This window comes from Salarias fasciatus, chromosome 23 (genome assembly GCF_902148845.1).
Source record: "Salarias fasciatus chromosome 23, fSalaFa1.1, whole genome shotgun sequence".
Lineage (NCBI taxonomy): Eukaryota > Metazoa > Chordata > Actinopteri > Blenniiformes > Blenniidae > Salarias > Salarias fasciatus.
The window spans coordinates 32,466,886-32,494,845 of record NC_043766.1 but is presented as its reverse complement, the minus strand read 5'-3'; the positions used below and the strand labels follow the sequence as shown (position 1 = coordinate 32,494,845).

The 27,960-nt window shown below is 45.8% G+C and overlaps 1 protein-coding gene, 1 long non-coding RNA gene and 1 pseudogene across 2 annotated transcripts in view; 2 read left to right on the top strand and 1 right to left on the bottom strand.

Moving 5' to 3' along the window:
* Positions 1-27,960, top strand: part of phactr1 (phosphatase and actin regulator 1) — a 52,750-nt gene that overhangs the window by 11,550 nt on the left and 13,240 nt on the right. The window contains exons 2-6 of the mRNA XM_030082466.1: positions 14,726-14,890; positions 18,563-18,643; positions 19,239-19,367; positions 19,437-19,640; positions 19,718-19,979. Coding sequence (XP_029938326.1) covers positions 14,726-14,890; positions 18,563-18,643; positions 19,239-19,367; positions 19,437-19,640; positions 19,718-19,979 — 841 coding nt within the window. The remainder of the gene's footprint in view (positions 1-14,725; positions 14,891-18,562; positions 18,644-19,238; positions 19,368-19,436; positions 19,641-19,717; positions 19,980-27,960) is intronic.
* On the bottom strand, positions 88-23,875 carry LOC115381217 (uncharacterized). Its single transcript, XR_003930406.1, has 3 exons — positions 23,750-23,875; positions 3,856-3,861; positions 88-104 (listed from the first exon to the last, which is right to left on the bottom strand). It is a non-coding gene; the product is annotated as an uncharacterized LOC115381217 (long non-coding RNA).
* On the top strand, positions 11,735-26,123 carry LOC115381212 (creatine kinase, testis isozyme-like; annotated as a pseudogene).

Genomic DNA, 27,960 nt, shown 5'->3' with positions numbered 1-27,960 from the left:
TCTCAGGCTGAGAGTTGCCCGGCGGGGCGAGCGGTGCTCACACGGAACACTGAGCATCGGGGCGCCCCTTGTACGGCCACAGCCCCCCCCCCGTGCACTGCGCCCTAGGCGGCCGCCTAGTTCGCCTGTGCCTAGAGCCAGCCCTGACGCCAAGTAGTAAATTCAAATCGAACATATATCTGCGTATATGAAAATCTCGACACCGGGCTGTCGTGGAGGAGTGGCGTGAGCGGACCATGATGAAATATTGGTGAAACTAATCAGTTTTTGGACGATTAAAGCCGTTTTAGGAGCGATGCCCCGTCTGCTAGACGCATACGGATGTGCACCGCTCGATTTTGGTCTAAATTTCTCCCGAAGCACTGTTCGGATCAGAAAAGCCTTCTGGGTGAGTATATTGTTCTACTTCATTCTATAAACAACGTGAAAACTTTTTAAACCGAACTTATCCTTTAAAGTCCAGTAACAGCTGTGACTCCGCCCACATCTGGAGCTGGTTAAAGTGGCCTCCCAGGGGCATTCTCTCTAACATGGAAACACACCACACCTGAAAATCACACGCTTGGCAGTCGTGTCAGTGGCTACTGGCTAATGCGTCACTCACCGAACCAGTATAGTGGCTTGGTCACATACTTTCACTTTTATAACAAACAGTTCAGTGAAAGATTTTTGCAAAACATTGCTGAATCTGTCCTCATTTCGGTTTTACTACAGCTAGTTTAGACCTTTTATGAAAGTTTGGCGATGTGTCGGACGCTGCTGAATGCACCGACAAGGGAGTGAAAACTGTCAACAGAAATTTAACTCGAGACGTATCCCATATGTAAAAGGAAACACGAGCAATGCAACTGTGCATCTTTGGCATAACCATCCTGATGGAACGCTTTTTGACAGTTGAAGACTCGAAAAGGTAGCTCCATCAAAAAAAAAAAGAACACGTCGATTGAGAATGCTTCAACAGGCCAATAGTGCCACTTTGAAAAAAACATGTTCTCTGTGCACACAAAACAGGTACCGAAACATGGCTCAGAAACGACAGGCGCCATTGCATCTCTAGTTTTCAGTGTTTCTGCCACCAGCCTGTAAATGGAAGCTGTTAAAGTGCTACATAAAGTTAATAATCTGCATGGTACAAGGCTGAAATGTCTAAAAAGTCATCTGAAAACCTTCAAGTGTGTCAGAGACATTTGCAAAAGTACTTTTGATCTTAGCATGCCTTCATCGAGTAGTTAATGTTAGTCAGACGGTCCCCTCTCAGGACAACAGTTTAACAATGGAGACAAATAATAGGAATGACCACAGAAGACTCTCGCAGTATGAGGAGGAGCTGAACGCTTGAAGCAATCTCTACAACATGGAGGGCAGGCAAACGTTCCTGGACAGGACAACAGAGGAGGAAGCTGAAGCTTTCTAGAAGTTTTAAGACATTTGCAAAGGAGCATCCTGAAACTGCAGAACTACAGGAAAGATCCTGCGCAGGGTTTGCGTGTTCTCTTTGGTTTTGAGTCCGTTGCTAACTTTAAACTGCACGTAGACAAGTGAGTGAAATTGCCTCTCCTTGACTCCGTTTACAACGACAATGATCTCAAGTGAAAACATAAAGCATTTGTTGGATTTTCATGGTCCGTTTACATGACAATGATGCTGGGAGCCACTGAAAACCAAACGTTTTCCTCCAGAGTGTCATGATTCCCATTCCAGATTCTCCCGGTCCAGGTCCTGGTCCTGGTCCAAGTCCAGATTCTCCTGGACTTGGTAGTTTTAGAGTTGACAGTCACTTTGAAAACAATCCCACTTGATCGTCTGTCCATACAAATCTCCCATTGTTAATGTTTATCCTGTATTGTTCTCTACTGTGTGGTTTTATTATAAAAACAAACAACAGCACCTACTAGTGGCTTGACAGTCTAACTACATCATTGTCGGCCTTTGCTGTGGAAAGTGACGCCACTTTCGAAACATCAACGGTAAACGTGAAACTTTTCTGATATGGAAACGCAGAAAGGCTGAATTTTCATTTGAAATGCTTTCGCGAAAAAAGGGCTCCAAACAAAAGCTCTGAAAGTTAATGGTGGTGTTTTTCCCTTGGTGGCCTAGAGGTTAGAGAAGCGGACTCAGGATCGGGAGTTCATGACCCTTGGCCCCATGAACTCCCTGGAGCGCCCTGTGGTGGCTGCTCACCAAATTCCCAAGGTGATTAATAACGTATGCTTTCTTTCTGTCGCCCCCGTCACTAACCTCAGTGTAATTTTGTGAACTCTGTGTGTGTTTCTGTGTGTGTGCTGTCCTCTGGGATCCAGTGGAGCTGACCTCTCTCCGCTCTTTCCTCCATCGTATCGTCTCTCGCCTGCAGAGCGACGCTGTGAATCTGAGGATAGCAGCGTAGCGGGCCGCGCTCCCGCTGCGCTGCTAATTATCTGCAAAACGCTGCGTTTTAAGCCTCCTCCATCCGCCCTGCTCAGTCCAGCAGAACAGTTAAAGTCTGTCAGCAGTGACAACGCGGCGCTTGCGGAGTGTCTCACTCTCAGAGGTGACGAGGCGACTTCTCAGGTATTCTGCAGCCAACCTTAACCAGAGCTATTTTTGCTGATTGCTGGGAAAGTGAGCGATGGAGATTAAATGACAGAGGAAGCTTGGTTTAGTTTCCCACCAGCAGGTCTCCACCTTACTGCCTCAGCCGCTGAGCAGCACATTAATTTTGCAGACTTAATCTCTGTCGGGATCGTGGTCTCAGATCGAGAGCCCAAATTAGCAGCAGCGCAATCAAAGGCCAGAGGATGATTGATATTTTTTTGCCTGGTGGAGACAGAAGCCCAGATGGGATGAGAGAGGGGAAACGTGGGGTAATGGATAGTCGTCACGAGGAGAAGAGGGACGGTTACTGAGTCGTCGAGTAGGACATGAATCTAAAACGACAGACAGCGCTGACCATGAGCGACTCAATTAAAGGTTCGGTTCAACGGAGGGAGTGTGCTCGGTGCCGATCACACGGCGGCGTCATGGAGGCTTTTAGTCAGTTCAGTTCAACTGTTTTTTTTCAGAGTCAGAGTTATAAAGTACCAACTGCTGTGTGGTGTTTTCATGTTCTCCCTGTGTGACAGCAGTTGGTTTGTCGGTGACCGTATGACTAAATAGTAAAGTATAAACTCAATAGATACTTGGGTAAATTGAATGTCTTTCTGTATGAATGTCTTTCGCTGTCACGTACGTCAGTGGGAGGAAGATGCTCTATAATCTGGATGTGTGATTCTTGGAAGGAATCTTTTATGAACTAATGACAGCAAAAAGAGCTCACAACAATAAATGGCCAGCGTTCATGCAGCTGGTTTAAAGGGAAGCTAAGATATTCATTCTGCTAATATAAAACATAATAGCTACTTTGGGCAGAGGCCAATGCTGATGCTCCTTATCTGAAGGCAGGACTGATTCAGTTCAAGATCAAATATTTACTTCTCCTGCAATAAACATGAGTTTGGTGAGGAGTAACTTGTTTAGAAAAAAAACAGTAATGCTAAAGCTGCCACTTGATGCAGCATTGTTAATTGTTTTCCTGAACTACAGAAGTATAAAATAATGAAATAATTTGAATTTCAGTTACAAAGTTGTTGATTTTAAAAAAGTAGTCAGTCAGTTTTTGAAGTTTAGTGGCAGTGATGTGAAACAGCATGTTTAGAGCCACCAATCGACTCAAAAACAATCCCTGAATGGAGTCACAACAATCCTTGGTTGATGTTCCAAAATGTTTAAAGGTGCATTAAGGAGTTTGCACGTTTTATGCGAAACAGCGCCCCCTGCAGGCCTTGGGCGTAATGCAGCTTAGTGAAATACTTGTGCCTGTGGCTTGAAGAGGGGAACTCCTTCCTCGCTCTTTAAGTAGCGCTCAAGTAAAATGTAAGTTTCTTTTCCCTGGTGGAGTCTGTGCTGGAGCTGTGGCAGTGCTGGAAGCCAGTCTGTTCTTACTTTATGGAAGCTCCTGCTCAGTTGTTGCTCACTAAGCATCTGGTGGAGTAATGGCGGACAAAACGAAACCTAAGGAAATCAGGCCAGCCGGAGCGCGCATTACGTCACATCATCTCAAATTCTCCCAAAAAAAATTCTGGTGCCGGACCGGCACTGCAACTTTCAAGTGACAATTCAGCGCTGTTAGCGGTACTTGTAATGAATATATCAGGGCACATTGTACACATCATTGAATATTTGTAACATATTTCTGGTGGAAAATAAGTATTTTTAAAGTTGAAAAACTCCTTAATGCACCTTTAAATTTAGAAGAGAACTCCTACTTGGGAGAATCACAGGAAGATGCACAGATACTGTAGAGTTTATTGACCTCTATAGAAAAGTTGACAAACCAGCATCTGACTAAGTCTCTGATCGTATGATGCTGAAGCGTTTGTTATAGTTATGTTTTTTGTTTTGTGCGATTTGAGTAAATTCCTCATTTCTCTGAATGTTTCTGGCACTCAGCAGCTCGTAGCCTGAAGGCATTGTTTAAAAGCAAGTTTGACCTGTGAACAGCGGGCATTGGCAACATTGCGGTTATTGATTATGCCATTTTCACTTGGCAGTCGGAGCAGCGCTATACAGAGCCAGACACATGACCTCTGGGCCACAGTCAATACTCCATCTGATCATCTTGTTACGGTTTCCATCAAATCTCCCACAATGCGTGCATTCTGCAATTTTAGAATTGTTGTTGTAACCCCAAACAAACAAAAAGATTAAATTCTGTCAGTAAAGGGAAAATGAAAGATTGAAGGTGTGTTGAGGAAGCTGTTAACACAACAAACAGCCGCAGCAGAAATAAAGAAATCACTCCACGGGTTGGTTCAGTCGGTCCACTCACTGAATAAAGTCAGTCAGTAAATGCTGTGAGTCAGTCCATTCACTCGGCCATCTCACTCTATCAGTCCGTCACTGAGTCAGTCTAGTCACCGCAGACTCGTTTCAGGTGGAAATAAAGAGACACCGTCAAACTCCTTTATTTAAACTTATGTGACGTGACCTGTTGTACCTTATTCATCAAGTAATGTTGGATTTGTATTTTACTAGTTGTGTGTCTTGCTTCTTTTTGCATCTGTTTATCATAGTTTGCTATCTTTTTGCTCCTCTATATTATGATTTTGTATTGATTTGTTTGGTAAAAGTTATTATTATTTCTAATTCCTGCACTTGTGCTTATTTTCCACAGATCTTCATTTTTTTTTCTTTCTGTTTGTCACTTCTGGGAACTTTTTAAGTTATTTTTCTGTGTTCTGTGTGCCGTGTGTGTGTATCTGGTTAGGACTTGTCAGTAAACGCAGCACGTCGTGAATCACGTTGCCGGCAGGTCAAGGTGAGCCCTTCAGTGGGTGGATCTCCATCGCGGTGCACCAGCACGTAGAGGAGATCTGCGGCGATATGGTGAGTGGGACTGACAGCTGCGGAGCTGGCCATCTCACAGATGAGCGCCCGCCGTGTGAATAGGCGTGGAGCAGACACCCTGTGCACCGCCAGGGCAGCATGTGCTGCGTGCGGCGGCGTCCCGGCGTCAGACACACCGAGGCCTGAAGTCCAGGGCTGTTGGGCAGGCTGAATTCTCACACACCGACTCTGGTTATTCTGCACAGTGACTCCTCTCAGCGACCCGGTGACATTCCTGTCTCCACCAGGACAGTTTGCTGAAGTGTGTTTGGATCCGGGCTGAGCTGCCTCTGCTCTCAGGGTGAATCATACCTGCAGCCCGGCCTTAATGCAAACCCAACCTGCTTCCCCACCGGTCACATGCTGGAGGTCTCAGATTTATTAATCCCTCTCACGCCACCTAATCTCCCGCCTCCTCGTCACTGGAGGAGGCAGCAGCCGAAGCGCCGGTAAATCAGGCCGGCCACAGGAAGGAGTGAACCGGTGTGACACTGCAGATGAGGAGCCAGGATTATTTACTAAACTGTGGGTCCTTTCCGTCTTGTGACAGGCGCTCTTTAAATGGAAAGCCTCGTGACTCATCGTTTTGCAGTAAGGAAGATGTTTTTTTTAAATCTCCATTTGTTTGTTTGTTTTTTGATATTGATAAAGAAGTGTCTGCTGGGCTGTTGATGCAGCTTTTTTTCAATATAGTTTTAACAGATTGATAAATGTACAGTTCATATTGTGGCGAGCGGCGGCGAGGCAGCGAAGGAGGATTCAGTCTGCTCTTTAGTTTTCACAAGCATCAGAGTTTATTGTGACAACAACCAACCCTGTGCGCACACGCTAGCGCACACCAGTGGCTCGCCATCAACCTGGCCATCCCATCAGATTGACTGAGCCCACTAGCACACACCAGTGCATACCAGCATACCAGCGCAAGGCCCAGTACACAACAGTGCACTAATGCAATGGCCCAATGCACACTCTTAGCGCACTCGCTAGCACACACCAGTGGCTCGCCATCAACCTGGCTATCCCATCAGATTGACCAAGCCCCCTAGTGCACACCAGCATACACCAGCACACAAGGACTATGCACATTAGTGCAGTGCAGTGCAGTGCAGTGCAGTTATCCTGTGCACATCAGCATGCTGGCACTCTCCCCGGAGGTGCGCAGGCCAGGTCCCTCCCCAAGAGGTCTCCCTGACCCATGGTCCACATAAAAGAACACAAAACAGTGGCAGCAGCACACAAACAATAAGCTAAAACACATGCATAATAAAACGAGACATGAATAAACTAAACAGGACACAAAAACTGGCCCAAAACGGCCCAAACCCCAGTCCCGTTTCCCGTGAGCCCTTGCGGCTCAACACAGTCTGTAGGGCAGCGGCCCTCTGGCGCCCCCTAGTGACCCACATGGTCCCTACAATATATCTGAATGGAATTTGGTTTAACTTTAAGTGAGTCCACATAAAGACAAATGATCTGAGCAAAACATATATTTATTGACTGATTGTTTGCTATTATAGTAATGTTTTCCTAAGTTAGCATTTTCTTACCTATGCACTAAGTCACAAACGTTTTACCTGCTTATTTATTTAATACCTGTTTACTTATATTACTCATTTAGCTGTCAACTTTTTTGGAAAATTGCTTTTTTTTCTACTTTCTGCACTTTTAAATAATTTACTTCCATATTTTAATAAATTTGTGTTTTTGTTTTGCAAAGTTCACTTATTCACTAATTATTTTGATCATTTTAATTTTTCTCTGACTTATTTATGAATTTATTTAGTTTTACAGTCCACTGCTTATTGCCCAAATTTAATTAGGTTTTTACTAATTGAGTTAATTGGGAAAATACTCCTTGATTTACTAATTTACCAACTCATTTACCGTGTGTGTGTGTGTGTGTGTGTGTGTGTGTGTGTGTGTGTGTGTGTGTGTGTGTGTGTGTGTGTGTGTGTGTGTGTGTGTGTGTGTGTGTGTGTGGAGAAGAGCTCACTCCCTTTTGTCGTACACGGCTGTGCTCTCTGAATTGGAAAGCCTCGGTGAGTCACCGTTTCACAGTGGGGAAAATACAGCTTTTGATCTCTGTCTTATATAACATACATGAGCGGAAATGTACACACACACACACACACACACACACGCACACACACACGCACTGGCAGACCTGGTGTTATGTGCTCATGATTGTAAGACATGAAGCAGATGATCACGCACTCCTCACACACTCCTCACCAGTCTGCACCCTGCTGCTCAGTCTGTCACTCTTTACATCGATTCATTTTGTACTATATGTTATTAAAGGGTGCCACCTGCTGGTAGAAACACGGAGGTGCATGTTGTGAACCTTAATTGGCTTCTACAGACAATTCTTCACGCTTGTTTTTTTTTTTTTTTTTTTTTTTTTTTTTTGGTCTCTAATTTTAGCTTGTTTTTGTTCTTTACAGCCTCTCGCAGTCCCAGCTCAGAGAAAACATCTAGTAGATATGAAGAACACAGCGCAGCGGACAGACTGACAGTGGGAGGAATGTAATGTCTTCAGCCCTGGCACCTCTCCACTGTCTTCCAGTAAAGTTCAGGATTTATTTCAGGAACATATTGATCACTCTGAGGGCTCACAGCGGACCTGCACCTGGTCGTGTTACCGAGCTTTTAAGTTCACGTGACGCTTGAGTGCATTTACCATATGTTGCATGGCTTCAATTATTGATGTTCTATGGAAATCAATCTTTAACATAATGCATCTATTTATGCCTCACATGGGATCCTTAGATAAATTATAATAGGAACATTAGGTTAGATATTTCCCCAAATCATTTTTAATTAAATTTAAGTGTATTTTTTTTAATAATTATAAACATAAAATGACACTTAAGTATTACATTCAGCCACTTATTGAAATAGTAAGTGATGATGTACATACGTTTTTGCCTCCTCATTTGTTCAGTTAATTGATAGCTTCGTTACTTTTTCCTTACTTATTTATTTCCATATTCATTCACATATTTATGACTTATTGCACGTTTGACTTTCTTTGTTAACTTAATAGATTTGTGTTGCTTTCTTGCTTGTTCATTGATGTGTTGTGTGTGTGTTTGTGTGTGTGTGCACATAGTGACTTGCTATTTACCTTATCAATTATTTATTGTACTTACTAGAGACAGTCCAGAGGGAAACCTAGAAAAGAACCATTTTTACATTAAATGTAAGTGATTTGTTGACTGTTAAACTTTGAGGTTGGTGTGTCAAACATAAGGCCTGTGGGCTAAAACCGACCTGCAAGAGGCTCCAATCTGGTCTGCCAAACCAGAATTCCAAAGAAAACATTGTTTGTTTGTTTTTTGTTTTTTAAAATACGTTTCCTAAGCATAGTGGGCATAACACAAAGCTGAGACAGATGTGGAGATATTGGTGATGCTGAATGCTATCTACCTGGTTGCAGGCAAACAAGCATTTGCTGCAAAAACCATGTCATCACGCTGAGTTAGTGAAAACATTTCCAATGCAGCGGCTTCAGAGAAGATTTGTGGATGTTTCACTTTATTTTGCACCTGAAGTTGTCATTGAAATGGTTGTATGTTGAGATTGCAGTAGTGTTCCATAATAATCATTTGGTCTTCTTAAAATGTAGACATTTCCCATCACTACGTTGTGCACCACAAGGAGAAAAAACTTCAAAGTTAAAATTTTTACCTTATTTTACCACTGTTGTACTGGAGCATTGGGTGCCTGAACTGTAACGTGTTTGAGGCCCCAGAACTGAGGGATGATCTTTGTTTTTATTTTGTTCCCATTCAGACGTGTTCCTCTGCCTCACCATGATTGGTTGAACCGTCCGTTCTGAGGCGCCTTGCTGCTCTGTGATTGGCCGGATGACGTTTGATCAGAGCTGCGTCAAGTAGTCTTCACGCAGACACAAAACATCCGGAATTACAGGGTTCCTTCAAAATAAAAACCAAACACTTTTTTTTTTTTTTTTTTTTTTTTTTTTTAATAGAATAGAAATACTTTGGAAATCCCAGGGGAAATAATTGGCTGTGTTGCCTCACTAGATTAAATAGAATATAGTTAAAATAGCAGTAACAGAACTAAAATTAAATAAGTGATATTAAATATTCTGGTAAAAACTGGCACTGGTATAATCACAAAGGGAATAGATTAACCAAAAAACAGAACGTATACCTACAGAGGAGTCTGATTTCGTTGTTGAGACATTTTTCAGGATAGGACATTATGTAGCAGAGACATTTTTCAGGATGGGTCTTCCTGTGATGGGCTTCAGTGTTCTTAACCCAGTCCAATTACACCGTCACATATTTATAGTCTCCCACAGTGTCCACACCGTCCTCCTGGATGGAGACAGCGGACACAGACACCCTGTTCCTCCTTACGTCCACCACAAGCTCCTTGGTCTTTATAAAACAATGTAGATTTCATACTCAAATAAGCTGGGGAGCTCTTCTGGCAACATATTCTCTTTGAAGAGTCACGTGAAAGTTTGATTAGTACAAAAACTAACTAAAGAAAATGTACATTTTATTTCTCAAATTTAATTTAAGAATGTAATAAGACAGCATTTGAAAAGGTAGACTCTCACCTCTAAACATTGAATAGAAAGCTTTCAGTTAATAACTAACGAATCAGGAAATTGGTACTTTTTCAGATATGTGAATGCACCCTTGTTCAGATTTTCTTCAGCCATCAATCCATCTGTTTATCCATCCATCCTCTATGCCACTTTATCCTGCTCAGGTTGGTCCACCACAGGACAAACACAAAGACAAACACGCTGACATTCAGGTCACCAATGAACCTCACATGCACGCTTTGGACAGCGGGAGGACAACTGGAGTGCCGTGAACCACATTTACCAGAAAGAAAATCTAAAATATAGGGGGAAAACATGTTATTTAAAGTGAAAAGGTTTTGTCTGACGCAGGTCCAAACAGATAAGAATCAGTTTTAGGTGTCTGAAGGTATTTTGTTGTCTCTGCCAAAGCCTGGCTACGGGAAGCTCTTATTGTGAAAGAGCCTTCCGGTGCTGTGTGTGCATATGGCGGCGGCTTGCCGGTAGTGGACCGAGCTGCGGACCGTTTGAAACCCGGTACACCGGAGCGGGGGGCCACACGGTCGACATGGCGGGCAGTGACTGCGAGCTGATCCGTCAGCTGTCAGGCCCCGCGGCGACCGAGCGGCCGCGGCCGCGGGCGGGGAAGCGGGGGAGGCTCTTCTCCCTGCCCGGGATGAAGCCCCGCGGCAGCCGGGACCGGCGGCCGGAGCGCCGGCCGGAGCACAGCGCATCTCCGTTCATGATCCGCGGACACTTCGGGAAGGAGATCAAGCACATCTGCAGCAACTGCCGGGGAGCGGAGCCGCTGGACGGTGAGAGGAGCTGGGCTTTAACTCTCTGGTCTCCGATGTCCGCTGGAGGTCCACTGTCTCCCCGGTTCTCCCCGGTTCTCCCAGCTTCACCTCCACCTACCGCTGGTTTTCAGTGCTCGTAAAATATCAGAGAAATAAGCATCAAACTAATCTTTTCAGCAGAGTTTTATCAGGGTTCGTATCGAGAACAGGCTCTTCTTGAGTTATAGTGCCGTAAACCTTGAAAACCTTGAATTTTACTTTGTTGTGGTGCAGAGTATAAACTGTATAAAATCACTATAATCTAAACACAAAACCAGTTTTGATTATACTTTCTGGTGTAAAAAAAAAAAAAAGAAAAAAGAAATGCCCCCCTCATAAAACAGCAGCTGTTGCATTATTTGTTTTAACAAACCTGCGTGGGTCTTTAGTGGCTCCAGGAAGTTTCCTTGATATTATCTTTAAATAAACATGTTATCTTTTATTTTAATTAAAAGTCAGGGTCCTTCTCAAGAGGACTTCAGAAATGAAAAAGAAAAATGAACCTTGGAGAAAAGGGGGAGATGCTTTCAAAAAGCTTAAAAAGAAATTAAAATGTCAAAACAAACAAACAAGCAAACGAAAAACCCCAGAGGACATGGTTGTAATGTTTTCTTTGAAAGCTATCCAGTTTAAGTGGTTTAATGGGCTGGACTGGAGCCTCTTGCACACCGGTTTTGGCTCTCAAGCCTTATGTTTGGCACCCCTGGAGCAGGAAGTCATGCTTTAGAACAGAGATGAAAATCCTGCAGAAATCACACTGATAATGTTTAATGGACTCACCACTTTTGTCTTCTCCTCCTTGTTTTTCCAGTGTATTGATTTTATATTGTCACAAAATGTTTTGTTGAATTCTGCTCGAATGAGTCAAGTCTACAAAAAGCCACCTGAGCACGTTGTGAAGCACGGACTCGTCACTTCTTTAAAGAAAAAGGCGGGATGTGGTTTAATATCAAATCTGCTGGAAAAAAAAGGTCAGATTTTTATAGATGCCGCACGGATTAGAAACCTTGAAAGTAAATGACCTCCTGAATTAATGACTTCACTGTGTAAACACTCCATAGATAGGAAACTAATTGCTGTTGTGACTTAATATAGTACTGATACAGGAAACCTCAGTTGCGTTCTAGTAAGAAAAGGTTTTGACTGTTTGAGATTTTGTAATTGTGTTGCAGTATTTGCGTTCACGAACCGGGATCTTGTATTAGTGTTGTCTTTAGTTTGCTGGCTTTTGTTTTTCAGTTGTAATGCAGCGTTTGAATTAATATTTGGACTTTTGCATTCGTATTGAATCTCCTGCGTGATTTTTATCACTTCTTCTTTCCTGTTAAAGCCTTTGGACCATGACTCCTCTGTTGGTGCAGCAGTGTGTTTTCGCTTTTGTGTTTTGCTGACGTGTTTAGACATCCATATAATTATTTACATTTTTTTTTTTGACACTTTTGAATTTTGTGTTCCTGTTGCATCATGCAGTTCTTGTATTCGCATCTCAACCAGTTTGTTTGTGATTTTGACCCATGTCGGCCCGCCATATGAAGGGAGCTCTCAGCGTGCACTTGTTTAGTGTTTCAGTTTATAATGACGTCAAGCACTGACCGTGTCTTTTACATTCACGCTGAGTCTATTGTGTTTTTGTCCGTTTACTCGGTGGTGGTCATTGCCACTGTAAACCTTTTCCTGCATACTACAGAGTTTCAGGGCTCTCACACCAGCGACGATTAAAGTATGACTGATAGACTCATACTGGAACTTCTTTAAAAAAGTAGAACGGGTGCGTCCCTATTAAACATTGAGCTTTTCACTAATCATAAAAGAGTCAGTTAATTTGAGAATCACACAGCCAGAAATGATAAACTCCTACTTTAAGCGGAGTCGAGCGACCAGCCGCTCATGACTGAGAAAGCTCCCGATGACTTACTCACTTACTTTATTAGATTAATTGGAACTCTGTCAAGCTGGCTGCAGTGCTGCTTTTCCTTCACAAATCATTATTGCCGTGCCGATGATTGATGCTTAAAATCCACGGCCCGTCAGCCCAGAGCGCGTTTCTTCTGAGGAGTTGATGAATTGCAGCCTCGCTCTCGGTGATTGAAGAAACAAATCTAAAGTTATGAACGAGACGGCCTCAGCTTGGGTCTTTTCTAGCGAAAGGGGCAGCAGCAGCGTCTGCCGTCTGGCCGAGCCGAGGCTGTTTCGTGGCTCTCGGTGGGGTGAGTCAGTGTTTTTAGGAGAGCCGGGGTCACACTGAAGGAATGTCTCCCCGCGGTGCGAGTCTGAGCCCTCTGACTCACAGCGGCCCCCTCGCCACGCCGCCGCCACTGCTGCTGGGGGTCGTACAGGACCTCGGCACACTTCCCCTCGGAGCTGTGACCGCATTAATGTGAGGGAGTGGAAGTTTCTCTCAGGTTTTATTGTATTCCAGCTGCCCGTGGTTGAAATCCAGATCTGTTCTCAGACTTTCTGCTGTATTTGTGCGAGCAGAGGTTTCCGTGTGCTCACTTGACATTCTCACCAGGGTGTGACACACACCAGCCCCACACCGTCTGCCGCCTGGACGGAGGCTGGAGGTCGGGGGAGGGGGGGTGAGGCTGGACGGCGATGGTCGGTGTGCTGGTGCAGATCTGACCCGACATGCCCGTTGAAACCAGGCCGCCTGCAGGCGGATGTCTCCTCCCGTCTGCCGCTGACTTACAGTCGATTTGTTTGAGTATCTGCTTCTCAAATAAAACTTTTTGGATCATCAGCCAGCAAAGAGTGATCAGAGTGACCACAGCATTAGCTGGGGACCGGGACAGATTCAAATAAAGGATTTCTCAGTTTCACAGCATCAGAAGCAACAGTGTCGGAAGCATTAAGGAAAAAGGAGTTGGTGCAATGTCAGCAGGGAAACTGAGGGGTGTCTTTATGATCGCCATCTGTAGTGGTTTTACCAGTGAATACGTTTGATTTGGTGGAAGTCGAGCGCTAAAGTGGAGGGTTTGTCATTCTGCAGCAGCAGCCTGTCAGAGAATCCGGCGCTGATCAGCGTTATTAATCCATATGATGGCCAGTGGTCTGTGAAAGCTTTGTGAACTCTTGCTTACATTACATTTGTCTGTCTTTCAAAAAGTTTTATTATTGGCGTTGCATTAAAACACACGGAAGATGTTTGTGTGTACGATTTGAAAAGTCAGAATGTTAAGTATATGAGTGCAGTGCAGCTCTCTGTTGATACGACCCTGCGTCTCTGTTAGTGCCTCCAGCTGCTATAAGTCTCAGTCACATCATCTAACTGTTGCAGTTTAGTATTTTTCAGTAAATCGTCTAAGAAGCAGAGTTCTGTCATTCAGCGGAGCTCGGTGGCGTTTGTGGCTGAATCCTCCTGTCTCTTCTTATTGTCTTCATCGTCTTTCTCCTCTTGTCTTTCTGTGCATCTGATATTTTTGGTTTCTTTGTCTTTCCCATATGTCTTCCTTATCTCTTTTTCTTTAGCTTTGTCTTATTTGTTCTTTTTAAACAAATTTTATTTTCCTTGTACTATTTTAGTGTAATTTCTATTCTTTGTTTATTGTCTTTTCGTCTCCTTTGCCTTTTTACACCCTCTGAATTTTTTCCCAACCTTTTTTCACGTTTTAACTTTTTTCTTTATTCCGTATTTGTTGTCTTTTTTTCTTGTTTTGTTTTCTTCCATTTACTTTGTCTTCCTCCCAACATCCTTGGTTGGTGCTTGGTTGGTTGGATGGATGGCTGCGATTTGTGATTTGCGTGTTATTCCCGCGATGCACTGACCACCTGTGCAGGATGCACCTTGACCTTTGACCTCCATCTGCTCCCCTGATCTGGTGAAATGCGCGGATCGCTGGATGTTTTAAAAACACGAAGCAGCATAAATGAAAGAAGCTCCCCGTCTAAAGTGTCGCTGTCGTCGTGCGTTTCTCTTCTGCAGCGGAGGAAGTGGAGAGGTTGGCGGCCATGCGCTCTGACTCGCTGGTGCCCGGCACGCACACGCCTCCCATCCGGCGGCGGAGCAAGTTCGCCACACTGGGACGTCTCTTCAAGCCGTGGAAGTGGAGGAAGAAGAAGAGCGAGAAGTTCAAGCAGACTTCAGCAGGTGAGCGTCGCCGGTTCGCCCCGGGCTCCCGGCAGCAGTGAGATGACGTGACGGACGGCAGCGCCGCCGAGCGGATGTGCTGCTGTGTTTGATGACGGCTGTGTGTGGCTTCGGCGTCCGTGTATATTTTGGTAATTGGATTTTCCGTTCTAAAGCAGATATTGAAAAACAAAAAACGAGCGGTAATTCGATTTTCGTTTTAAAATACAAAAACTGAAGTAGAAATACAAGGTGTTTTTCCTTTTCGTGATTAAAAATGTGTATACAAAATTTGAAAAATGCTTCGATTTTCATTCTATATTTACAATAACAGAAATTAAAATTACTAAGAGACAGAAACGAAAAAAGGTCAGGTGTTTTTTGTTTTCTGAGACCGGAAGCTGAGTTAGCCAGTTAGCTTAGAGCTAGTAGCTGGCTATACCTTGATAAATGTCCCTTTATGTTATTTTTTTTTACCTGAAATATGCGACTGAGTTTATCAGCAGTCATGTCTTCCTGAAGACACACTCGCTCGCTGTTGCGAAACGACGTACTGATCCATCTGTGGTTTGTACAGCCGCCGCAGCACCGGACTCTGTTTGACGCCACACTTGCTGATGACCACTTCCGGTCTTACAAAAATGAGAAAACTGACCTTTTTTTTGTTTCTGTCTCTTAGTAATTTTAATTTCTGTTATTGTAAATATAAAATGAAAATCAAAGCATTTTTCAAATTTTGTATACACATTTTTAATCATGAAAAGGAAAAACGCCTTGTATTTCTATTTTAGTTTTTGTATTTTAAAACGAAAATCTAATTACCACTCGTTTTTTGTTTTTCAATATCTGCTTTAGAACGGAAAATCCATTTACCAAAATATACACGCACCCTTTGGGTCTGATTCTGCTTCTCTCTGTGTGAGCGTCGGCAGCGCCATGCCACACACAGTTGAAAACTAGTTAACTTCTTCCACTGATGGCATCTTCTCATCCTCTCGCATCTTCGTCCAGGTTCTCCGGGCCCTGGTCCCGGTCCAGATTCTCCTGGACTTGGTAGTTTTAGCGTTGACAGTCACTTTAATAACAATCCAACTTCATCTGTCCATCCAAATGTCCATGTTCTGCCATTGTTCTTGTTTATAGTGTGTTGTTCTGTTGTTGGTTTGATTGCTCCTTTTCCAGCAGTTTCGCACATCGTTAGTCCAACTTGTCTTGCGTCTGAACAAACATTGTTGTGAAAGCCCCCTACACACACACACACATACACACACACACACACACACACACACACAGTCTCGTATTTCTATCCTTGTGGGGACCTTCCATTGACTCCCATTCATGTCTAGCCCCTAACCCTGACCCTTACCCTAACCCTAACCCACACCACAACAAAGCCTAACCCTAAAGAAATGTTTTTGCACTTTTACTTTTTTCAGTAACAACAACATGGTCAAGAAAACACTGTTTCTCCTACTTAGGACCAGAAAAAGGTCCCCACAAGGCACGTCGTTCCACGTTTTGCTATCCTTGTGGGGACATTTGGCCCCAACAAGGATAGAAATACGAGAACACACACACACACACACACACACACACACACACACACACACACACACACACACACACGCTATAGCAAGTGTTCATATTGGCTCACTTCTGTGTATCAGAGAGACAATAAAAAAAAAAACACCTCAAGCTAGCCAATATGTTGTGCATCCCCATATTTATTGTTTTTTACTTTAATTGATCTTTATTTTTGTCTTCTTCAGCTGCTTTTATCATCTTTCTCTTCCTCCTCATCTATTTTTAATCTTACTTTTTCAAGTCTTCGTCTACTTGTCTTCTGAAAAATGAACCAGGAAAAAGTACTTAAAAAAACACATGCCAGTGTTTACGACATTCACAGAAAATAACAGAAACATATGAACTAAATGAGGAATCTCCAACAATACAAAATGCTCTTTGGACTTTGTCACGCACGTTTCAAGCCTTCAACTTTAAATCTGAACCCAAGGTGTGTTAAATTCATATTACTGAAGGCAAACTGTGATGATAAACTGGAAAAGAAAAAAAGCATGTCCTTATTCACAGTGTCTATCTTTATGGAACTCGGTTGTGACGGTGCGGCTTAAAGCTTACAGCTGTTAATTACAGGCTTTGATCGGAGACACAAGCCCAACAGCTGTGGAGGAGCCTGTAATTAATGCTGGATGCAACAACAAATTAGCTGTAAATGTAGCTCATCAGCCTCTGTGTTGGCTCTTTAGCACCAAATCACCTCCTCATTCAAACTGCAGCCCCGTCACATATGTCTGGCTCCCAGCGAGCGGCGCTGCTGAGAGCTGTGGCGTGGACGCAGAGAGGACCGCCGTCATTGTCTCTCAGCCGGCCGCGGCGCTCTACATCCTCTTCTCGGCGAGAGCCGCAAACAGGCAGCAGACGGCTGCAGCGAGACTTCCTGCAGACAAGCTGTTTCCCCAGCTGTCGCAGCAGCTCGTGGCTTTATTATTTCATTTTTTTTAATCACTGAAATGTCTCTGCTTCCAAACACTCAGTTTATCGTGCGTGTGTGTGTGTGTGTGTGTGTGTGTGCAGGGAGCTGCATGTTGTTTCTGCTGGAGCTCTGCCACCATTCAGTCGTGGTGCACCACTTGATAATGAGCATGTGGGGCTCATTATGGGAGCATGCTCACAGTCTGGGTGATATAATTCATCAAATGTAGCGGGACTTCTCGTAGTGGCACCATGAGCTGGTCCCATTCGTATGTGTTGTGTTTTATTGTTGAGTTTGTTGCTTTTTCTGAAATGCGGTGAAATTAGTGATGCACTGGCACTGAAAAACCAGTGCAGTCTCATCATCGACACTGAGCGGTTCGTATTCCCCGGATTCCGTCTCAATATCCGGTCTGACCACTCCGTCTCTTGTCCCTCGACATCATCACCACCTCCACCGGCGTCGGAACTTCTCCACCAGCTCTTAAGCTCCGGCCTGCCACGCTCATCCTCACGACAGCTGGACTTGACCCAGACTCCCCCCGTAGCTCCCGGCCCATCTCTAGCTTCCTGTTCACATGTGAGAGTCTGGAACCCCCAGCAGTAAAGAGACGTTTCTCCTTCCCCACTCCGTTTCTGACGCTCAGCATCTTCGTCCTTCTTGACCTTGGACCGACGTCGCCCCCTCACCAGGGTTCAGATCCTGCCGTCTGTCCATACGAGTGTCCGTTCACTCCCGTTGTTAATGCCTACAGCCTGCCGTCCACTGCCGCTGGTTTCTTTATAAAAACAACCTAGAGCAACAGCTGGTGCTGTGTAGGTGGTTATTATTTTCAAAATGTTGTGTAAACGCGAAGCTTTTCTGAAACGAAAATATAGAAATGTTTTTACTTGAGTTACTGCATAAACACATAAGAAAAGAAAAGAAAAGAAAACACAGAAAACTCTGCAGCTTTTTGGATCAAAAGACAAACTGGATAGTTTTTAGAATACCAGCACACACTCAGACCCATCAGATCGCCTCGGACTGGTTTGCTCAAGTCATGTTTTCATTGTTCAGTCTGCAGCTGATTTGTTTGTGTTGTGTTTGAGTAGTGCCACATGATTGAAAACTTACCTTTTTTTTTTTTTTTGCCTTGTGAAGGGCGCCAGGTTTAGTTCCGCTTCCTCTCGTGACGTCTCGTCCTTTTGTTCCCTCAGTGCTGGAACGAAAAATGTCCACTCGGCAGAGCAGAGAGGAGCTCATCAAGAAAGGCCTGCTGAAGGAGGTCTACGAGAAAGGTGAGGGCTGAGCGCACGGTGCGGGCAACAGGAAACGACCGCCTGACCCAGCGTGTCGTTTCTGTGCAGACGAACGATCTGAAGATGCAATCCCACGCATCACAATCGTTCTGATGCACAAGATCCTTCCTTTCCTTTATGAATATTTTACTCAAAATACACAATTAATTAACTGTTGGCAACAATCCACAAGAAAGGAAAGCAAAATGTTTACAAATTGGATATGATTAGTGCATCAAAATTACTGTATTTCATTAAAATTCATTTATTTTAAATTGATGTTGGAAACAATCCGTCCTGAAAAATAGATAAATGAAAATCTAATGGTTTTAAAAAAGAGTTTGTGAAATGATTTTAGTGCATGAAATTAAATTATTATAGAATCAAGAGTAAAAAGTACAAATTATATTCCATGGATCCTCACATTGAGGTACTTTGACATCAGTGATATTTAACACGTTTGCATGAAACTTTTTAAATTACATTTTTTTATATTTGTGTCGACGCCGTCTCCATTTCCTGAGCTGAGAAAACGACTGAATCACTTCCTCCGGCTCATGTTTCTTCTCCTCCTCCTCCTCCTCTTCCTCTACAGACGGTGCGTGTCCTGCAGTCCGTGAGGAGGTGAAGATGGAGAATGGGCGCTCCCCGGTGCTGGGCTCCGGCCTGTCGGAGTCTGAAGGCGCTGTTCTGATGGAGGGAATGGCGGCGGCGGCGGCTGGAGGTGGGCAGCGCAGCCTCAGGTCTACCATCGCCTCCGGGCCGTGCTCACTTTGCTGCTTTCGACCCTCAGGACCGCTGGAATTTCAAATGGCGACAGACGGTGGAGGCCAGCAAGACCACGCACAGAAATGCAGCCAGGCTCCGCCCACAAAGAAATCGGCGGCGTATCCGCCCGAGGGGGCGGACCCGAACCTCTCCAGAGCGCCCGCACTGCACAAACAGCCCCCCGCTCTGCCGCCCAAGCCCTTCAGCAGGCTGACGAATCACATCACAGGTGGGTTCCCGTCGGCGCGCGCCGGTCACGGCGTGGGCGTGTCTCCCTGACGCTCTCTCACCGTCCCTCTGGTGCAGACGGCGCCCCGGTGAAGTTACCCTGCATGGCGGTGAAGCTGTCTCCCCCTCTACCTCCGAAGAAGCTGATGATCTCCGTGCCCGCGGGCGGCGTGGAGCCGTCTCCGATCGCCTTCCAGAAGTGCCCGGCCCCTCCCGGCCTCGCCGCGGCGGGCGGACACTCGCTGCAGTACGGGCCGCTGCCCGTCCCGCTGCACCCGCCCAGCCGCATCATCGAGGAGCTCAACAAGACGCTGGCGCTCACCATGCAGAGGTTCGAGAGGTGAGACGTGCAAACCAGAACCCCGCTGTGAGGAGACGGCTCTAACCACTACTCCACTGCGCCGCCGTCCTTTATCTGATTTATCAGTTCAGGGTGAAACATTCAGTCGCATGCAGAAAGTATGTTCCTGTATCGCTTCCTGTTGTGTTCCTCACTTCTTACAACAAGATGAAGCCGTCCTCTCCTGCCCGCTCCCCTCCAGGATCGTTTTCCTAAATATTTGACTCGTCACAAACTAGGGCTGCACGATATTGGAAAAAACTGACATTGCGATTTTTTGGGGGCTTGCGATATATTGCGATATATATTGCGATATTAAAAATAGAAGAATTTTCATCAGATGACCTGAATAGCTCTATTTGGGGAGATGGCCACTTGAGAGAAATACGTGGTGCTTCATACCGCTTGTCGAGCGTGCGGATCATTTTTTAAAACCCCTCTTTAACGATCCACGGTGTTCAATGGCACCATGTCTTTCGCTAGGTAAAAAGTTATTGCATCCGTGATTTGTCGATGCTGTTTGGAGTTCCTATCATACGGTGTTATGCCGGCAAAGGCTTCTGTAATTGTTTTTTGAGAAGATGAAGTTTCACCTGGGGTCTTTGGTTTTGCACTGGAAATACAGGAGCTTGTGATGGCGTTTCAAATAGTCCAACAGGTTTGACGTATTACCTCGTGTTGAGGCAACCACGACGAGGCACTGTCGGCAGAGGACGTTGTTTTGCTCCGTATCGTCTTTTTTTTATAGCCGAAATATATCCAAATTTCACATGTTGGCCTTCTCTTGGGGACTAAATCCTCTGTCGCTTCCTCCTGCATGTCGCCTGTGTTCAGAGTGTAGCCCGAACCCCCCCTCTCTCTCTGCTGTGGAGGAGGGAGGGAGGCGGTGAGTGCTGAGCAGGAGGGAGGGAGAGAGTGGCTGTGCGGAGCATGGAGCAGCTTGCTGCTTTTACGAAGCAAAACAAAAGTTAAAAATAATAATAATAATAAAAATATTGCACATCCTGCGATGTGACTATTGCACATGCGCACATTGTGATGGCAATGTTCAAACGATATATTGTGCAGGCCTATTATATACGTATGCATAAATCTAACTAAAAGCTGACCTGACAGTGTCCAGATTGATCTCAATGCGATGCAGTCAGCAAATGGCAAGCAACTTTGTATTTTTCACTGAGTTTTTTGCGAACAAGAAAAGATACTCGTGATTAACAATCTAAAAATGAGTGCTCATGTTTACAAGAGACACCATGACAAGTCAGTGAAATATAAAATTCATCAAGACTTACCCTGATGTTTCTGACAGGACATTTCTTACTTACTGCACCTTTAGATAGATAGATAGATAGATAGATAGATAGATAGATAGACTGTATTGTCTGTCTCAAGTGGTGACAGAAATACTTCTTAGACAGGCTCCAACAATAACACATATAAACATACTGAGAAGGAAGCTTCGCAGGTGAAACATCTCAAGAGGTGTTAAAAGAAACAGCAGCTGATAAAAATAAATATGTAGTTCTCAGTGTCTTATTTTATTTTGATCAGGGTGGTCAATGCAAGATCTTTACGGCCAGTGTTGCACGTGCACAAGGATGACACCAGATGTCCACGTGCCAATGGAATTTATTTTTCATACAGGGGCTCTGCAAGTACAATACAAACAATAAATGTTTGGAGAAACATGCTGCTCTCTGCCCCGAGTCCGCTCCTGTACTGGCTTCTTTGAGGGTTTGAGTTTTCTAACACAAATAATGCAAAACTAAACAATAATACTACAAAGCATAACATGTGCGGCCTCTACTATTAACTATTAACATATACTCAATGAACTCACAATACTGTCACATTTCCGTAGTGGCTCACATATACTTAAACATCTTTACAAACACAACACATGAAAATAACATGAAAACACATAACACACGGCCAGATCAGCACTTAAGGCTAGTGATAGCCTCCCTCTACTGATCTCAAACACATTAAATACATGAAACACAACACCATGAAACAAAGGTAGACCGCATGAAAACATATCTGTGGCACTTGTGCACTTTACTCACCTGCAAGTACAATACAAACAATAAATGTTTGGAGAAACTTGCTGCTCTCTGCCCCGAGTCCGCTCCTGTACTGGCTTCTTTGTGGGTTTGAGAAACAGCACCACTTTCCTCTAAGAATACTCATGCTGCCTCCTACTGGCAGATTTGAGTATTGCCCGAGATCCACAGCAAGCAGGTGAGCAGTGACACAAGGCTTACAATGACATCAATCGCAATAAAATAAAAGTGGGGGGGGCAAGACAATCAACAAAACTACAAATCTGGACATCAAAATAACAAACTGAATGTCCAGGGTGCCACACCAGCATAGTTTACTTCAGCAGGAGGCACCGGTCTGCTGTTGCCATGGTAACCGAGCCATGGTAACCGAGCACCTCAGACAAGCCCTGGGTCTGATGACATCATCATACACCAAAGGCCAGCAGATCTCATCAGGAAAGAATTCCACACACTTTGAAAACGGAGAGAAGCGAGCTACATGCCACAGTTAGCAGAAGAAAAACTTGATTACTAATAGAATTAATCCTCGACTAAGACAAAAAAACCCAAAAACATTTATATTTGCCCCCACCTCCAGCATTAACAGCCCTAAAATCCAACAACAGCAGCGAGCAGCCATACCTTTTGGGAACACGCACAACCAGCTGAAGCTGGAATTCACCGCGGAGCAGGAGTATCCGGACCTCAGCAAGCAAACAGTGCACCTACACCTCATTCTGTCTCCTACACACCAGCTCCTAGTTATTAAGTTCAACATAATAATTCACATCAAAACACATAATAGGAGACAAAAACAAACATCTTCAAATCTTCAACGCTACATGTCTAATAAGTCTCTCAAGCCAATGAACAGATTTCCTTCTTCTGATCAAGCATGACCGACTAGTCGATAGTCCAAACAGGAACAGATGTTTTCTCTGTCAAAGTCTGGAAAAACAGCCTTTCTAGAGGTCAGCAACGTCTTTATGCTGCCTCCTCTGCTTCCAGCAACAAACAGACCTCACACATGGGTCTGTCCAAGCAGGTAGTTCTCATCTTGAGCCAAACAAAAAACCTCTTCGGTCTGGAAATGTCTGCACAACACGTCCAGGAATCATGAGGTGCTGTACTGTCCATAAAAAAAACCCACCAGATCTCCTGCGACAAGGTTTCTCTGCAATCCAGTCCAACTCTGCAGTTCAGATCTGCGGCTTGAAACTCTCCAGGTCCCGGGACAAATCCTTCATGTGGGTCTGGAGTTCCTTTAGCTGCTTCTTCATCTCCTCCGGCTGCTGCTCCATGGCATGTCTGGACTTCTCCAGCTCGTGGACGTTCTTGCCCATGTTGTCCTTGGGAGACAGCAGGTCCTTCTTCTTCTCGGCACGCACGTTGTTGTTGCGAACCAGTTTGTCCTTCATGTGGGCCTCGGCCTCCGCCCAGTCGCGCTCCGCTGCTTAGCAGGCTGAGATGTTCTTCTGATCCATCAGCATCTGGTTTAACTTCTTCTGCTTCTTCTCCAGGTTGGAGATGATCTGCAGCAGGTGGTCCTGGTTCACCAGGATGTTGTTCAGCTCCTGCTGCTGCTCGTTGTTCTGGCGCTCCATCTGGACCTGGGAACCCTTCACTCGCTGGGAGCTGCTGCACTTGGCCGCCAGCTCCACGTTCATCCAGCAGGCCCGCAGCATGGACTTCTTGAGCCGGTTGCTGGTCAGCACCACGCTGCACTGCTCCTCCTCCAGCAGGGCGACGCGAGCCTCCAGCCGCCGCCTCTCCTCCACGGCCTGAGCGTTCTTGGCTCCCTGGTCGTTGATCTTGTCCTGCAGCCCATCCTGTTCCTGCAGGGCCTGCCTCCCTCTGCCGCAACCGAGTGCTCTGAGACCGCTCCTGACGCATCTCCTCCTGGAGCAGCTCCTGAGCGTCCTGATAGCGACCCTCAGTGTGCTTGGCTGACTTTGCGACCATGTCCAGGTCTTCTCTGGACAGAATGACTTGTTTCTCCACAGCAGATTCTGGAAAGTCCATCTCTGATCGATGTTGCCACAGCTCGTCCAGGTTCACAACGGACACACAGTTTACAGTTACTGGTTGCTCACAGTGATCAGCCTCTCCACTGTTTCCTGTCAGTGGTCCGTTCACCGTCCAGCCCAGCACCGTCCTTACTGCGTAAGGTCCATTATTTTCACTGTGGATGACTTCCTGTGGTTCCATGGCTCATGGAACATTTGTCCCAATCAGCAGGTCAATTCCAGACTCGATCTGTGGTAAGGAGAGATGTTTCAAATATGGCCACTTCGTCAGATCTTCATTGGTGGGTATGTTCATTCTGTGCGCTGGCATTGACAGCTGTGTGAACGCTTCAGGCAGATCGATGAAGGTGTCATGTCAAAGTCCTACCACCTCCAGTTCTGGCACGATGAAAGTGTTCACCACCCTCTCTTGCCCCATGGTCCTGAGCCTACCGGTTTTGTGTCCTTGTCCACAGACAGGGCTGGCCTCTCCACTTCCTTCACAGTAGCGAAGCTGGCTCCCTTGAAGTTGGAGCCTGGACGAGCTGTGGCAACATCGATCAGAGATGGACTTTCCAGAATCTGCTGTGGAGAAACAAGTCATTCTGTCCAGAGAAGACCTGGACATGGTCACAAAGTCAGCCAAGCACACTGAGGGTCGCTATCAGGACGTTCAGGAGCTGCTCCAGGAGGAGATGCGTCAGGAGCGGTCTCGGAGCACTCGGTTGCGGCAGAGGGAGGCAGGCCCAGCAGGAACAGGATGGGCTGCAGGACAAGATCAACGACCAGGGAGCCAAGAACGCTCAGGCCGTGGAGGAGAGGCGGCGGCTGGAGGCTCGCGTCGCCCTGCTGGAGGAGGAGCAGTGCAGCGTGGTGCTGACCAGCAACCGGCTCAAGAAGTCCATGCTGCGGGCCTGCTGGATGAACGTGGAGCTGGCGGCCAAGTGCAGCAGCTCCCAGCGAGTGAAGGGTTCCCAGGTCCAGATGGAGCGCCAGAACAACGAGCAGCAGCAGGAGCTGAACAACATCCTGGTGAACCAGGACCACCTGCTGCAGATCATCTCCAACCTGGAGAAGAAGCAGAAGAAGTTAAACCAGATGCTGATGGATCAGAAGAACATCTCAGCCTGCTAAGCAGCGGAGCCCGACTGGGCGGAGGCCGAGGCCCACATGAAGGACAAACTGGTTCGCAACAACAGCGTGCGCGCCGAAAAGGAGAAGGACCTGCTGTCTCCCAAGGACAACATGGGCAAGAACGTCCACGAGCTGGAGAAGTCCAGACATGCCATGGAGCAGCAGCCGGAGGAGATGAAGAAGCAGCTGAAGGAACTCCAGACCCACATGAAGGATTTGTCCTGGGACCTGGAGAGTTTCAAGCCGCAGATCTGAACTGCAGAGTTGGACTGGATTGCAGAGAAACCTTGTCGCAGGAGATCTGGTGGGTTTGTTTTATGGACAGTACAGCACCTCATGATTCCTGGACGTGTTGTAGCAGCTGAAGGAACTCCAGACCCACATGAAGGATCTGTACCGGGACCTGGAGAGCTGCTGCTGGCCTCAGGGATGGCCCGCGACTGGCCCGACGCCCGCGGCATCTGGCACAACGACAACAAGACCTTCCTGGTGTGGGTGAACGAGGAAGACCACCTGCGAGTCATCTCCATGCAGGAAGGAGGCAACATGAGGGAAGTGTTCACCCGCTTCTGCACCGGGCTCACCAAGTTCGAGAGCCTGTTCAAGGAGCGAGGCCACGCCTTCATGTGGAACGAGCACCTGGGATTCGTCCTCACCTGCCCGTCCAACCTGGGCACCGGGCTGCGTGCCGGCATCCACGTCAAGCTGCCCAACATGAGCAAACGCGCAGACTTCGAGGACGTGCTGAAGAAGCTGCGCCTGCAGAAGTGAGGAACTGGGGGCGTGGACACGGCCGCCGCGGGCGGAGTCTTCGACATCTCCAACGCTGACCGTCTGGGCTTCTCCGAGGTGGAGCTGGTGCAGATGGTGGTGGACGGCGTCAAGCTGCTGGTGGAGATGGAGAAGAGGCTGGAGAAGGGCCAGTCCATCGGCTACCTGATGCCCGCCCCAAAGTAAATCCTCCAATTGGACAACCACGCCCCCTCCTCACCCCCCACCCCCTCACCACCACCACCAAAAGAGTGACTATGGAAAGGACTGAGTAGAAAGGAATGTCTGGGACAGGACCAGAAACTGAAGAGCTAAAGGACACTGTGGACGGGACCAGAAACTAAAGGACTAAAGCAGGAGTCTCCAGACTGGTCCAGAAAGGGCCGGTGTGGCTGATGGTTGTTGTTCAACCAAGCAGGAGCACATCAGATTCTGCCCATGTCCTCAAGAGTCCACCTGTAGACTTGGTGAAATAGGTGGACTCCACCTATTTCACCAAGATTACAGGTGGACTCAATTCTGCAGGTGACTCAATTCTTTCTGGACCAGTTTGGAGACTCCTGGGCTAAAGGGACACTCTGGACGGGACCAGAAACTAAAGGGCTAAACTAGTCCTTTCGTTTCTGGTGCCGTCCAGAGTGTCCCTTTAGTTTTTGGTCCCGTCCAGAGTGTCTGTTTAGCTGCTAAATGGACACTCTGGACGGGACCAGAAACTAAAGGACTAAAGGGACACTATGGACGGAACCAGACACTAAAGAGCTAAAGGGACACTGTGGACAGAACCAGAAACTAAAGGGCTAAAGGGACACTATGGTGGGGAGCAGAAACTAAAGAACTAAAGGGACACTGTGGACGGGACAACAGGCAGACGGTCAGAGACAGACAGACGGGAATGAAAAAAAAGTGGCGGCTGGTGCAGTTCTCTCCATTGGGGCGGGGGGGTTCCATTTGAATGGATTCAAGAGTTTTTAAAACATTTTCAATAAAATTTAAGATAGATGCGAAGTCAGAAATTGTAGTCATAGAATTTCTTTCAAACAAACCTAATTTACGGCCACAGAACAACCCTAAAACAACCAAGAACAAAAAGCAAGCAAACATGTACTTAAGAATTAAACCATTGTATTTACAAAATTACAGGTGCAAAATGCAACAATACTTTTGTGTAAGAGCCATTGTAATATAGTCAGTTCGGTGCTTGCTGCATCATTTAGGTAATGGATTGATGTTATAGTTTAAATGAACATGTAAGTGTGGAGGCAATATTTTATGTTAAGCTGGTGTCCTGCTTCTAGCAATCAGCTTGATTCTCTACAGGTTGCTGCCGCCTGCCAGGCCTGCAGAGGGCGGGCTGAAAGCTTATTTGTAATGGTGCTGGATGGGGGAAGGGGCTCAGTTGAAAAAAGTTTTTGACCGTGTAACACAAGCTTGGAAGGAGAGCTCACCTTAAGGTGATTGTGGATTCAGGAAAAGGAATATTTTGGTTCTGGTAGTGGACCAGTAACATTTTGATTTTTTGTAAAGCCTTAAGTTGTTCATTTTTTGATCTGAATAAACCTTCTGTCGAGCTCAATCATCTCATCTGGATTTCTGGAAGCACGCGTCTAAAAACATGACCCCCTCCCTCTATGTGGCTGTAAACAAGATTTTGGAAACCCTTAAAGAACGGCCGCAACACTTTTGTATTACTACTTTTTGTACATAAATTTTGCCATTCTGTCCTTGAGAGAAGCAAATTTCTCAATGATGATAAACTATTTATTTTATGATTTAAAGCTAGGGTAGACGATGTTGTCCAAAAGCACTTTTAGTCATACTGAGTGAAATGCTCCTTGCCCCCTGGGAGCAGAGTTTTGCTCTCGGTCTGCTTCTCCCTCTGCCGTCACAACTCTCTGATTGTTGACAAAGCGCTGACATTTCTGGATCTCGTTGCTCTTTTCTTCAGCTTTGTGGCAGAAAAGAGAGCTGTCATGACCAAGAACCTCTCTGGAAGACTCCATCTGAGCATTCTCGTGTCTCGGAGTG